This window comes from Haliotis rufescens, unplaced genomic scaffold (assembly GCF_023055435.1).
Source record: "Haliotis rufescens isolate VD_foot unplaced genomic scaffold, xgHalRufe1.0.p SCAF_3, whole genome shotgun sequence".
NCBI lineage: Eukaryota > Metazoa > Mollusca > Gastropoda > Lepetellida > Haliotidae > Haliotis > Haliotis rufescens.
The window spans coordinates 39,912,947-39,925,679 of NW_025964001.1; the positions used below are offsets into that span (position 1 = coordinate 39,912,947).

At 38.7% G+C, this 12,733-nt stretch overlaps 1 protein-coding gene across 1 annotated transcript in view; it reads right to left on the minus strand.

Moving 5' to 3' along the window:
- Window positions 1-12,733, minus strand: part of LOC124122698 (B-cell lymphoma/leukemia 11A-like) — a 69,152-nt gene that overhangs the window by 24,697 nt on the left and 31,722 nt on the right. Inside the window, exon 2 of the mRNA XM_046485808.2 lies at window positions 5,927-6,343. Coding sequence (XP_046341764.1) covers window positions 5,927-6,343 — 417 coding nt within the window. The remainder of the gene's footprint in view (window positions 1-5,926; window positions 6,344-12,733) is intronic.

Genomic DNA, 12,733 nt, shown 5'->3' on the forward strand with positions numbered 1-12,733 from the left:
TCTGGTGTTCCCCGCCGTGATATTGCTGGAATATTGCTAAAAGCGGCGTAAAATCATACTCACTCACTGTGGGTAAGAGTAAAAAATTAGCTTTAAAAACTGTTGACACTTTAGAAAGAAATCTGACCCTTTAGTTCTTGTGAAACATGTGAATGCACTTGTCACTGAACTATACCTAGTTTTGTACCAATGATCATCCATACAAAATGACTGCACAAATTTAAAAAAATTCTGTGCAAGGTAGTCAGATATATTTTCACATGACCTACATATGTTACAGTTTCACATCTACATGAAACTTTCAAAAAGAAAACATCAATCTCACATAAACCCTTTTAAAGAATTTAGAATATTTCAACCCGGAATAATATTCTTACTATTTGTTCACTTGTGAAAATTCACCTGCATTGGCTATGATCCTAAAAGCTAACAAGACAGGTTAATGTCCAAACTCAGCTAACATAAATGACATTAAGTGTACCAGCCCAGCTTAAGATAGACCATCTTCAGAATACCATGCTTCTCATTGCCAACCACCACACTCACATGTTAGGTCAGGAACTATATGGTGAAGCACTCACATTATTTTGTAGGCTCAATCTAGGATAATAGTACAGCATTTTAACTAGGGCTGGCTATCAATGTATATTATAGAGATTGATAATCGATAAATAAATATCGATCAATTATTGATAAATATTGGGGAAGTAACTTTAAGCAAATATGCAAGAAAGTCCCGAAAGAATTCAACATATTTCACACCACTGGTGAGCAGTGACACATTTATGCAGGGATTACTTTGTGAACATTTGATATATAACAAAAACAGTTGCTTTCCATCTTTGTTTCATATCGATAATCATTAATATTTCTTCCCACTGACAATATCGAACTTTATAGCCATCCCTAATCTTAGCTGTCAACCATATGCAAATTGTAAAGATCATTTTGATGCAAGCCATTGAACAGACAACCTTTTAGTGGCTTTTAATTGATGACAGTTACGACGAATGACTTCAGGCCAATCAAGAGAGTGCAGCAGACGAGGTGCTGTGTGATCAGGATTTTTGGCTGTCATAAATATTTCAACTTATGAACTTGTCATTTTTTCCCTTTCTCCATGTGCTTTGATACATTAATGCATGACTGTAGAGAGTGAATTTTATTTCCTGTATGACTAAGATGAGCTACCTGTCAGTATATCCATTCAGAAGTTGTCAAAATCTTACACGACTTTCAACCGAACTTGATGAAGCGAAAAGTAAGTAACATGAATTTGTCAAACTTTCATCATACATCTGCCTTGAAATGGTTACAGTAAAATGTTTTCCCATTATAATTTTACCAACAGAATATCCATTTTGTTATTGATATTTGAACACAAAAGAGAAATTTCAACATCCATGTTGTTTTTTTATTAAATGGTAAAGGTCAACAAGTATAAGGGAAATGATTCCATAAACTCTGTATCACTTTCATAATAAAATTTCATTTGATTAAATTGATGTTTAGAAACATTAAAATATTGTTTTACTCATAATGGAAACTTATGGTAAGACAAAACAATTTGATAAAATTTGTTTTTAAACATAACTTTGCACTCATGACTCACCCGTGACTATATCAACTTCATGTCGTTGCTATATGGCTGAAATAATGCCGATGCGATGTTTAATTTTAACTTACTCACTCAACATAAAATTTGAATCAGGTGGATCTAAACATTTCATTTATCAGAGCATTAACTGAATTGTTAGTTAAACACCACATGGGTGAATATTTATGTGATTGATAAAGGTTTTCGAGTTGGTCCAATATGAACTGTATATTTGCCCCAGGATGTACATCTCATGACGTGAGAGGCCAAAGAGCGAGATGCACATGCCAAAGACACAGGGAACATATTTCACGTGGATTACAGAAACGACTTACAGTGTTCTCACACTTAAGCATAGTGTACAAGAATATCTTTTTAAATACAGTTATCGCTTAGACATTTTAGGTGCCATTGTTCTATTAATGTTGGCCATGCTTCAAGCAGGTTAGTCCATGGGAACATGATTTCTAATGCAGAGTATTTCAACGATTAGACAACAGGTCTGAGTGAACGAATAATTTCCATAAAACCGAGACAATTAAGAAAACAGTGATTAGCAGTAATATCAGTAATACACAATATTAATGTCATGTGGAGGGTTACACCAATTTCACCAGTTACTGATGGTATGGAGAGCTACCATTAAGATACCATAACGAAATCTGCCAGAACAATGTTGATACTGTCATATTTCATGAATATGGATACAGCAACTACCAAATATCAGAACTGCATACTTTGAATACATGACTTATCAATCACAATTCTTGGCAAAAAATAATTAGATCAACTTGACATTGAATAATTTATGAATGCATAAAAATACAGTCATCAGATTTCGTTTACATATTTCAGAAATAATATAATAATATTGAAATTATAGGTGAATGATACTAAATTTTAAGAAAACATTAAAATATTCAACATCATTCAAGGTTGAGCTATTTATCATCCAAAAGAATTCCAGCTTTTTTCAGTTTGAAAACAGTAGTAATTAGTGTCTTGAGTGTAAAAAGTACAGCTAACCAGCCTCAGTGGCAGAGAGAGTAGTGATGTCATTTGATTGTGACAGCATGGTAACCAATGATGTCACAATGGTCTGCAAAGCAATGTGATGCAATTTTATGCAATATTTTATTACAGCCATATCTCCAATGGGAACCAGCTGTAGATGACAAAAATTATATTCTTCATGGTTATTTGCCTAACAGAAACATAAGCATAATGTCAGTAAAGGCATGTCTTCTTTCATGAGTCATCTTCATCAGAAATAGAACACCAATTCACGAATCACATGGGCCTAAATATGCACCTTGCACATATAAAGAAATGTAGCAATAACTGGCTTGGTCTAATTATTCAACACCATAAGAGACCATGAATTAATTCATAACAAAAAAATACATATAAATAAAGGGAAAATTTGTTTCAGTGGTGTTAGAATGAACTCTAAATACTGCATACTTTGGAAGGTTATTAATTAACTTGAGGTCTCCAATGATTACATTGTTTAATTCCCCTCAGTTTACCGAACATGTATTTGTAGATCTCTCGTTGTTTCTTGCACAGCTGCATAAAACACAAACGTCAGTTCTTGTGTTTAACTCATCATGAGATCCTGATCGTACTATACAACAAGCAAAAACGATTGATGTAGTTCCACAAAAAGAACTGCTGTCCAAAATGACACTGAAAGTACTGATACTAAAAAGCTGGAACATGTCTGTATGAAACCGACCAGGGTGACAATCCTATCATGAGCCAATATTCAGCCCCTTAGCTTTAATACATCCATCTACCTCAGCACACTAACACATAGTAGTTTACCTACATACATCTACAATATTTAGTGGGAGCTTGACTTCAGGATGGATTTATGACTGGTTTCATCTTCTGGCAGCCTGAAATAGCATCAACATCAGTAGCGGAGGAGGCACGAACAGCAGTTGGTGTGTGGGTCCCTCGCCTCGTTCTCCGAGGTGAGTCTCTGCCACGCTCGGCTATACTCTGGTGTTAACAGCTTGACACTCACCAGTTTTTATATCACACGTGGTAGTTATTATGCAGACTTAGCCAAAACCTTGTGGCTGCTAACATTCCATCTTCAAGACCATGCCGCTCATACAGTGTTACAGGGCGAAGCTGTAACAACATTCCACACTTTGCTACCCCTAGGATATACCAGACTACTGGCCATAGATGTTCATCATCACACACTGAAGCAGAAAATATATTCTGCATATCCTACAACGAGGAACATCACAGGTCCAAGCTATCTAATTAGTTTTCCAGATAAGGTAACAATGCCTGTTTGGAGAAGCTTGATGCTTAGCTCCATGGTTACTTACTAAAGGGGACAGTGAGCGAGTCTTGTGCCATACTCTGCAATATTCAAACCATACCATGGCATCCTGACTAGGATTAACCTGGATCAGGCAAACCAGCAGCCACCTCAATAACAGCCCAAACTCAGTCCCTGTGACCATTCAAGGAATGAGGGGACATGGGTGGCCCAGTAGTCTAAGGCCTTCAGTTATCTGTGCAGAGTTACGTCCCTTGGGCACACCAGAAGCCTATGATAGTGGGTTCAAATCTATGTTCCCCTTGATTATGTTTCTAGGTTTGTCAGCACCATACCCTGCCCGTGGGTTTCACTGAGACCTGCATCACTTCAGGCTTTCCTCTCACAGTAAGCTGACAGGCATGATATAACCGGATGGCTTTTGAAGTCAGCGTAAAACCACTCATTCATGATCCTAGTCACTGGTTTGTCTGGTCCAAACTCAAATATTTACATGATGTAGCTGGAATATTGTTGGCTGAGGATTTAAACAACATTCACTGGCTCACAGTATCATCCAGATTGGTTGGTTGGTTGGTTTGTTGTTTTACGCAGCATTCAGCAATATTCCAGCTATATGACGGCGGTCTGTAAATAATCGAGTCTTGACCAGACAATCCAGTGACTAATATCATGAGCATCGATCCACGTCATTGGGATCGATGACATGCATCAACCAAGTCAGCGAGCCTGACCACCCGATCCCGTAAGTCGCCTTTTACCGCAAGCATGGGTTGCTGAAGACCTATTCTACCCCGGATCTTCATGGGTCTCCAGATCCAGATCATCCAGATCATACCTGTACCCGACTGGCTGCTATCAACTGCTATCCATCCATCATCAAGGACCAGTTTAATATATAGTGAACCAGCTCAATGCCCCTATGCTAATCTGTAATGATTCAGCTGTTAAATTGTCAAGGGACTAAAGGATACAGGTCTTTTGTCACTCAGTAATTTCATATCAATCTCTATGGTGACAACAGAAATATGCAAGGGTTAAAAATGTAAAAGATTTACTAACATTTGAAAGAGTAACACTGCTGAAGCAATTACCATCACACAAAATGGCTGTTTCCAAGCCAGCCAATTGATTGCTAATACATGGCCTACTGTTATTACTACTGAGTACTATTACCATTATAAATTATGCACTGCTGTCATTTGTTTAGATCATTACTGGGCAATTTACTAAGTAAATAACTGGATCAAATGATGTAGAAAAACCAACTAAGTTCACTTTTAGTTTTATTATCTCATGCATAGGTTATCAAAGCCAATTTTGCAACTGTGTGTCATCTAGAACCCAATATGTGCTTTACCCTTACAACCACTGCAACCACTGTGCAACCACTGTGCAAACACTGCAACCACTGTGCAACCAATGATGGAAGTGATGCCTGCCAAAGTCTGTACTGCATAAGTGAATGAGTGAGAGTATGGCTTTACGCCGCTGTTAGCAATATTGCAGCAATATCACGGCGGGGGACACCAGAAATGGGCTTCACACATTGTACCCATGTTGGGAATCGAACCCGGGTCTTCGTCGTGACGAGCAGACGCTTTATCCACTAGACTACCCGACCGCCCCGTACTGCTTTAGACAAATCCTGACAAACCAGAGATCTTTGGTAACAATGGCCAACAACAGATCAGCCCTAACATTTACAGAACTGACAAAGTTACAATCATACCTGATATGTCCTTGTCACAAACATATTTCGTTATAATGGTAGTAAGAACGAGCACTTCAGCAACCCATGCTTTCCGTAAAAGGCGACTATGCTTGTCGTAGGAGGTGACATAGGGGATTGGGTGCTCAGGCTCGCTGACTTGGTTGATGCACGTCATCGATGAATCGATGCTCATGATGTCAATCACTGGATTGTCTGGTCCAGACTCGATTATTTACAGACTGCCGTCATATAGCTGGAATATTGCTGAGTGCGGCGTTAAACAACAAACAAACAAGAACGAGCAATGCCTCACCTGATAATGTTGTGTTGGATTCCGCATCCACAACCTGTTTGGGCATCAGAGGTACTCTCTCTTTCGCCTCGTCCTGTATATCGTCTTCATCTGTAACCATGTGCTGTAGGGGCGGCGGCGGTTTGTCATCAAAGTTGAGGTCTTTCTGTGAGTCCAATGAGGGGCGGGGCGAGGGGCGACTCTCAATCGACTCTTTGCGAGTGATTGGAGCGGAAATGCTGGGCCGTTTAGAGCCAATGCATGCCAAGGCTGCAGTTTCGGAGTCTGCATCGTCTTCGTCAAAGTCGACACCATCAAGCAAGTCGATGTTCTCCTTGTTGCAGCGCCGGACCTTGTGGCGGATGAAGCGCAGGATATCCCGGAGAGGGAAGTTGGCCTGGCAGTCTCCGCACACCAGCAGGTCATTCTCCTGTTCCACTGCAACACAGAAACAAACACATCCTCAGTATAAACTCAGAAACATACACATCAGCAACACAGCAATACTGAAAACAAGATAACATAATATACGGAAGTCAAACTGTAATTCCCCAATAACATAAAAAACTCAATAACAAGTAAGCAACAATTCAATATCCGGAAAAATATTCATGGAGTATGCGTTTCTTTACACTTGTACAAGGTTCCTGCAAACATGGCTTGTTACAACCATATCAAACTTTCCACTATTTTAAAACCCGGGCACAAAAATATGCTCAGTTCCTTTAGTTGACACTCCTTTCTAACCTCAACATCCTACACCCCTGAACATGGAGCATTTTACATCCTACACCCAGTGTTTGAAATAAATATAATTGTCAGGCTGACATCAGGACCCACATATTTTAGAAGCTGAAGGCCCTGATGCAACTCAAAAGTCCTTCATTTAAAAAAAACTGCAGCTTGTTATGACAAAAATAAAGACACATAATAAATTTACTGCAGGATTTTCGGACCCAACACGAAATCTAACTGCCACAGGCCTATGGTCAGGCGCTTATTTCGAACACGGCCTACACTTCCTCTACAAAGAGTATTTATTAGACATCCTTCCCAGTATACTGTTGTAAGACATGGTCTGAAAATAGTCAGCATTTTACCCACAATTAGAGAACATCAGTACAAATAGAACATAATTCCTCAAAATGTTTTCTAGTATATCCAGGATGAGACCCAATATTAGAAAACATCAGTACAAATAGAACATAATTCCTTGAAATGTTTTCTTGTATATTCAGGATGAGACCCAATATTAGAAAACATCAGTACAAATAGAACATAATTCCTTGAAATGTTTTACAGTATATTCAGGATGAGACCCAATATTAGAAAACATCAGTACAAATAGAACATAATTCCTTGAAATGGTTTACATTAAATTCAGGATGAAGCCAAAATAAAAATATACCTAAGTGTTCTAAGATGATAAAAAAACCTGTTCATATATGATACAGCATTTTATCTATTTACCTTGGGCTATTCGTGAAATGTGAGCCAATGTACCTATCATAGTGTGACACAGGTGACCATATCTCCTGTTCCAGTATCTGCCATCTCCAACACTAGGTATCCAGAACAGTGTCCATGTCAGGTCAAGCTACACTGTTGTCACTCGTTAAATATTGCCACAAACAATTAACCCTATCATCATCATCTCCTCAACACACAAATCACTGCTAACAAGTCTCAGTGAAGATCTTCTATCAACCACCAGTCTCTGCTGACCTCACATTAAATAGATATCCTCTGGGATAGGGAAGATTGATCACAATTGGTCAGTTTCAATCCACATCTCATATTCATAAACCAATGTCCACTGTGGTCGGAGCTACACTGACCATCTGCCTAAGAGAACTAACGTCCATTCGGGCTTCACAGTGTGGACAACACAATCATATTCAGTTTGGCTGACCTTAATTCTCCCCAACTGACCCTGAATGGTCAGGCCGGCCTGAGCGAGCGCAAGGGAGCGGGGCAGAGATGACTGACCGACATATCTGGTATCGGTTAGCCTCTATCTGGTTATCAGCCCAATCTTCTCCACCCTTGGACATAGGCTGATTAACATTTGACAGGGCCCAACCACTTTATTGGTTTTTAAAGCCTTTGCTTTAGCGCTGACCAATAGAATAGCCAGCTGGTGGCCAAATCGAACTGACCGATATACATTAAAAGGCCAGCATTTGCATGGGTCAGTGGCGAGGGAGGTAATGCTGTAGGGGCCGCTGCAGGTAGTGTATTCAGCTTATTGGATTAACTGTCATAAAAAAACCTGACATACTTAGTGACCAATGGTTTACTGGGGATATATCGGGTTTGCTCATGCTCAGGTCATAACCAAGTGTTGATGTGTTTCAAATGACAGCTGGACATCGAGCAGTTGTGTTGAAAGCTATAAATACTTCATATGGATAATAGGATTATTATTCCCTGACCCTCATACACTCTGAATATCAGATCAGATTTAGCATATAAAACACTGAATGGGACCATAGAAAAACAGCAGATTTCCTAGGAAAAGCTTCAGCCATGATTTGAGAATATCATGAAACTTGAAATTAACCTCTAACACTGAATTAACTTCTAAACATACATTAAGCTTCAAGACTGAATTAACCTCTAACACTGCATTTAGTTCCAACACTGAATTAAAGAATTTTCATTCGTTTGAAAATATGAGAGTTACGTAAATTCATTCTCTCATAATTTTCTGCATTTCAACATTTATAGATTTTTCAAAAATGTTTAACAAACAACACAAAAGTTCATCAAAATCAACGCAGGTTTTCAAAATATTGAGGCATTAGCCAAGCCAGCGGATCGGATGCAGTTGTCGAGTCAGCAACAAAGGTCACTACTGACACTGAACAACAAACAGCATCAAGTTCTTTTACGTTTCAGAACACCTGGATGTACCCGAGGTGAAACAATGGCCATTGCATTGTGGATCTAATTAGCTAATCAACAGTATGTTGAATAACAAGTAGTGCTGGTTTAAACTGAATGTCAAGCTCTTACAATGATGTAAATTATTGATGGCTTCTGTGTGTTGTCTCCATGTATCTCCCGTAACATCCTGTTTGCTTTCTTTAACTGCCCAATGACAACCAATATCCATGCTGATTCCACTCCCTTATATAGTTGATGCACTTATAGATCACCTTGTGTCACACGACTTACAATATGGTTCAGGATGTGTGATTGAATGCTAAGCTGCCAACTTTCCCAAATTACAATTAGTATTTTGTTACAATCCTCAGATGGGGGACACCAAAGCCTGATGATGCAGCCGTGTGATTCTGAAACTCAGCTGATATTTTATGGCGTAGTTTCTATTTCGACTACAGCAATGTCCGACAATAAGGGTGGAGTGACTCTAGTGGACAGATGCAACACTATAGACAGTATTCTAAGCACTCACAAGCAAGATGTGTCCATGTTCACAGCGACCGTTCATGTTCATGTTCATGAGTGTGTAAGCTAAATAATGACCTCTCTTTACTGCCTATGAACATTTAGTCCTTTGGATTTCTATGTACCCCAATATCAAACCAACTAATACATAGTTCTTAATCAGTTGATTATCAACCTTTCCGTAGACACCATTACACTTAGTCAAGAAGTACCCAGCAGCAGGCCATGGCTCCCTATAATAAAGGTGAGGTGTTGAGGTCATGACATGTATCATATCTCATCATAGTACATTTCAATGAAGACTTCGAGTAGTGTTAAAGCCTTGAGTTTCTCAAATTGTACCATATATGAACTCATCTTGAAGACTTGACAAGCAGAAACTTGAACCAGTAAACTACCCATCTGCATTTTAACAACAAACATAAAAACATTACAATCGCACATAAATTGTAAAGATGTTTAAGGGGAAGAGATCACTTTGATCCTTCTGTGTCAGCACATATTCATCTATTGAGATTCAGGACTTGACAAAAGAGTCAGTTCTAACCACATTCCATCCCCTATAGAAACATATCAATTAATAAGGTAGTAATGACTGCAATATATGGATCATGCTAAACCTATCTCACATACACCGTGGCAGCTTGGCAACTCGATTACCAACATTGAGGTAGATAATCTCCCACACCTGCTGAAGAATACGACCACATACTCCCAATAGCAATCTTCATTGGGCCGTTTGGAAGCCAGCCAATGGTCAGCATAATTCTGACCTATTTAATAAATAGGACTTACAGCGATGACCTAGTATACATAAAATGATGATATCCAAGTCTGGATCTCACTGCTCTGATTACTGTTCCCGTATGTGGAAGGGTGAGATCGATGACTAGTCATTGGGCCAGCATGCCTTCATTGTATTTACTAATCTAACTATTGATTGCCGTATTTCCCAATCAGTGAAACTAGTAATTACAGTGTCATTTTCTGCATGAGATATGACAGAGCTGGTATTAAAGGAGAAATAGCAAACATTAGGTGTTTTTTCCTACCAGATAATCAACACATTTCAGGGAAGTACATGTTATATTGATACATGTGTCACAGTCATTCACAGCAAATGTGACAGTATGTGACAAATGTCCATAGATTTCTTGCCAACAGAACAGGATATATTTATTTCAAATGTGTGGTTTTATAGTTGCATTTTTCTTAGTCTAACTGACCACATCTTCACTGCCAATGAAACATGTTTGCATTCACACTAATTGGAACATACGAAGGCTTTGAAAAACTGTAACATTACACCCCTAGTGTTCCTATAATATTAACTTTAGATATTTTAAAGAAAGATTTAAATTACTAAATTAAATAATTTTGAAACAGAAAAATCCTAGGTTCTGAGTATCATATAAATGTTTTTGACTTAAGGTTTATGTGAAACAAAAAAAGAAACATTGCATGGTTTAATTTTTTTTTTTTATCAGGAGCCCAAAGCTCTTTGCTCTTATTACCATTATGTCTAAGTAATATGCCTGTGTCAAGAAAGTTTACCTCTCACAGAAAACCAGTTTATTTTGAATCGGTAAACGGCCTAACCCTCTTTAAGAAAACCCCACTATCCTTAACAAATGGCCATAACTGTTAATCAATCCTGTCAATGTTGATAAGCAGTTAGCCTGATCCCTGTCTTCCTGGCCAGGCTCATCTACAGCCAGATAGACAGCAGCACATTGCCTTCTGCGTAGGTAGATGTTAAGACCTGTTGCCTACTGTGCCATGTGTTAGAGGTCTGTTTTCACTCTCTCTCATCTGACCACTCACTGGTCACTCACCTGTCAATCATTACAGACAGTTAGATGTTATTGCCAAACATGAGGAGTTTCCTCCAGCAGTTGACCTATTTCTGTTTGAGAGGAAAAACATGAGGCTATGATCCAGAACATGGAGGAATGTGATGAAGACTATTCCAGTTCCACAGCATTGTAACAAAAAGCAAATCTTGTGGAAAGTTAGAAATTCATAAGTAGGAGAGAAAGGGAACATGAATTTGTAGTCACTGAAATAACTGACTGTCTAAAGTTCAAGAAAAAGTCATTTTGAAAGACATGAAAAAGGCTTTCATAAAAATGTCCATTAATAACAAATTTCATAACTGATTGGACATTCAAATAAGAACGGCTGTGTTTGCAATTCGTTTATTGGCAAACATTAAGGGCTACAAATTTCCCATGGCATGGGCAGAAGCAATTAATAATTCTTTTCTTTCATTTCCGACCTTTTTGTTATAGCCAAAAAGTATGGATTGTTCTGCCAACAGGTGGCTAGCATGGTCAGCGGGTGACCAGTACAAACAGTCAATTAGAGATCTGGGTACGAAGGCAGCTCATTCCACCGGTCATTTGTCTTAAGTTTCTGTTGGCCAGCAAACACAGCCCATTCACTATTTAATTGTTCATACTATCCCCTGGTCGATAGCAAACTGTCAGAACGTTTCCCAGCCTCGTTCCCAGCACTGTCCCCAACAAGTGGTCAAGCCGTGGCCACAGAAGTCGGCTGTGTCCGGTCACTGCAGCTATTGTGATGGCTATTGTTACTGCTATTGTATTGTCACTTCCGTGCTGACACTGCATCACCTGGACCGACCTCTGACCTTAGCAGTGTTCAACCCGAGGCAACCAATGGACTGAGGAACATTAATCGCCGCAGCAAAAAATCCTGTGACCCTTACTAATTTTTATTTTTCTTAAACCACCTGGCAAGCTGGTTCAATAGAGGGCTGGTCTTAAAAAATGGACACCTGTCATCGAGGGCTACAAACTGACTAGGGTCGTGGTCAGTCTGTGGTCAGTCTGACAAACAATGCGAGTTGAGATTTAATAAGTCCCTTCTTTATTAAGCAGAGAACAGTATCAGCCTTGTGTGGGAGGGACAGCCATGCCACACAGGATAACATACTGAAATAAATTCTTTGTTTGTGGAAAGCTACCCTGTAAACGTGGGAAGTGACTATGAAAAAATGCAGCCATTGGGCAAAGGAGTTCACAAAATCATTTGCCAAAATGATTTTATGTAGCGAACTTTTTCTTTAAACGTTTATACCAAATATGACATATTTACAGTAATTTCTGCAAATTTTTCACAAAAGATTAAATAAAAAATACATACAAAAATACCTTGTTAAACGACCATAATTTTCAACAGCCATGCAATCAGAACAAATAACATTTACATCTTTAGACCTAATGAAGCCATATTCATACATAAATAACAATCTTTTGATCTATGTCCTTTCCAGCGGAATCAATGAATCACTGAATTATTTAAATCTATACAATTGGGAAAGTAATTTTTTTTAGGAACTCTTCCATTTTTATGCAGCTCCCAATAAACCAAGCTTCAGAAACAATAATA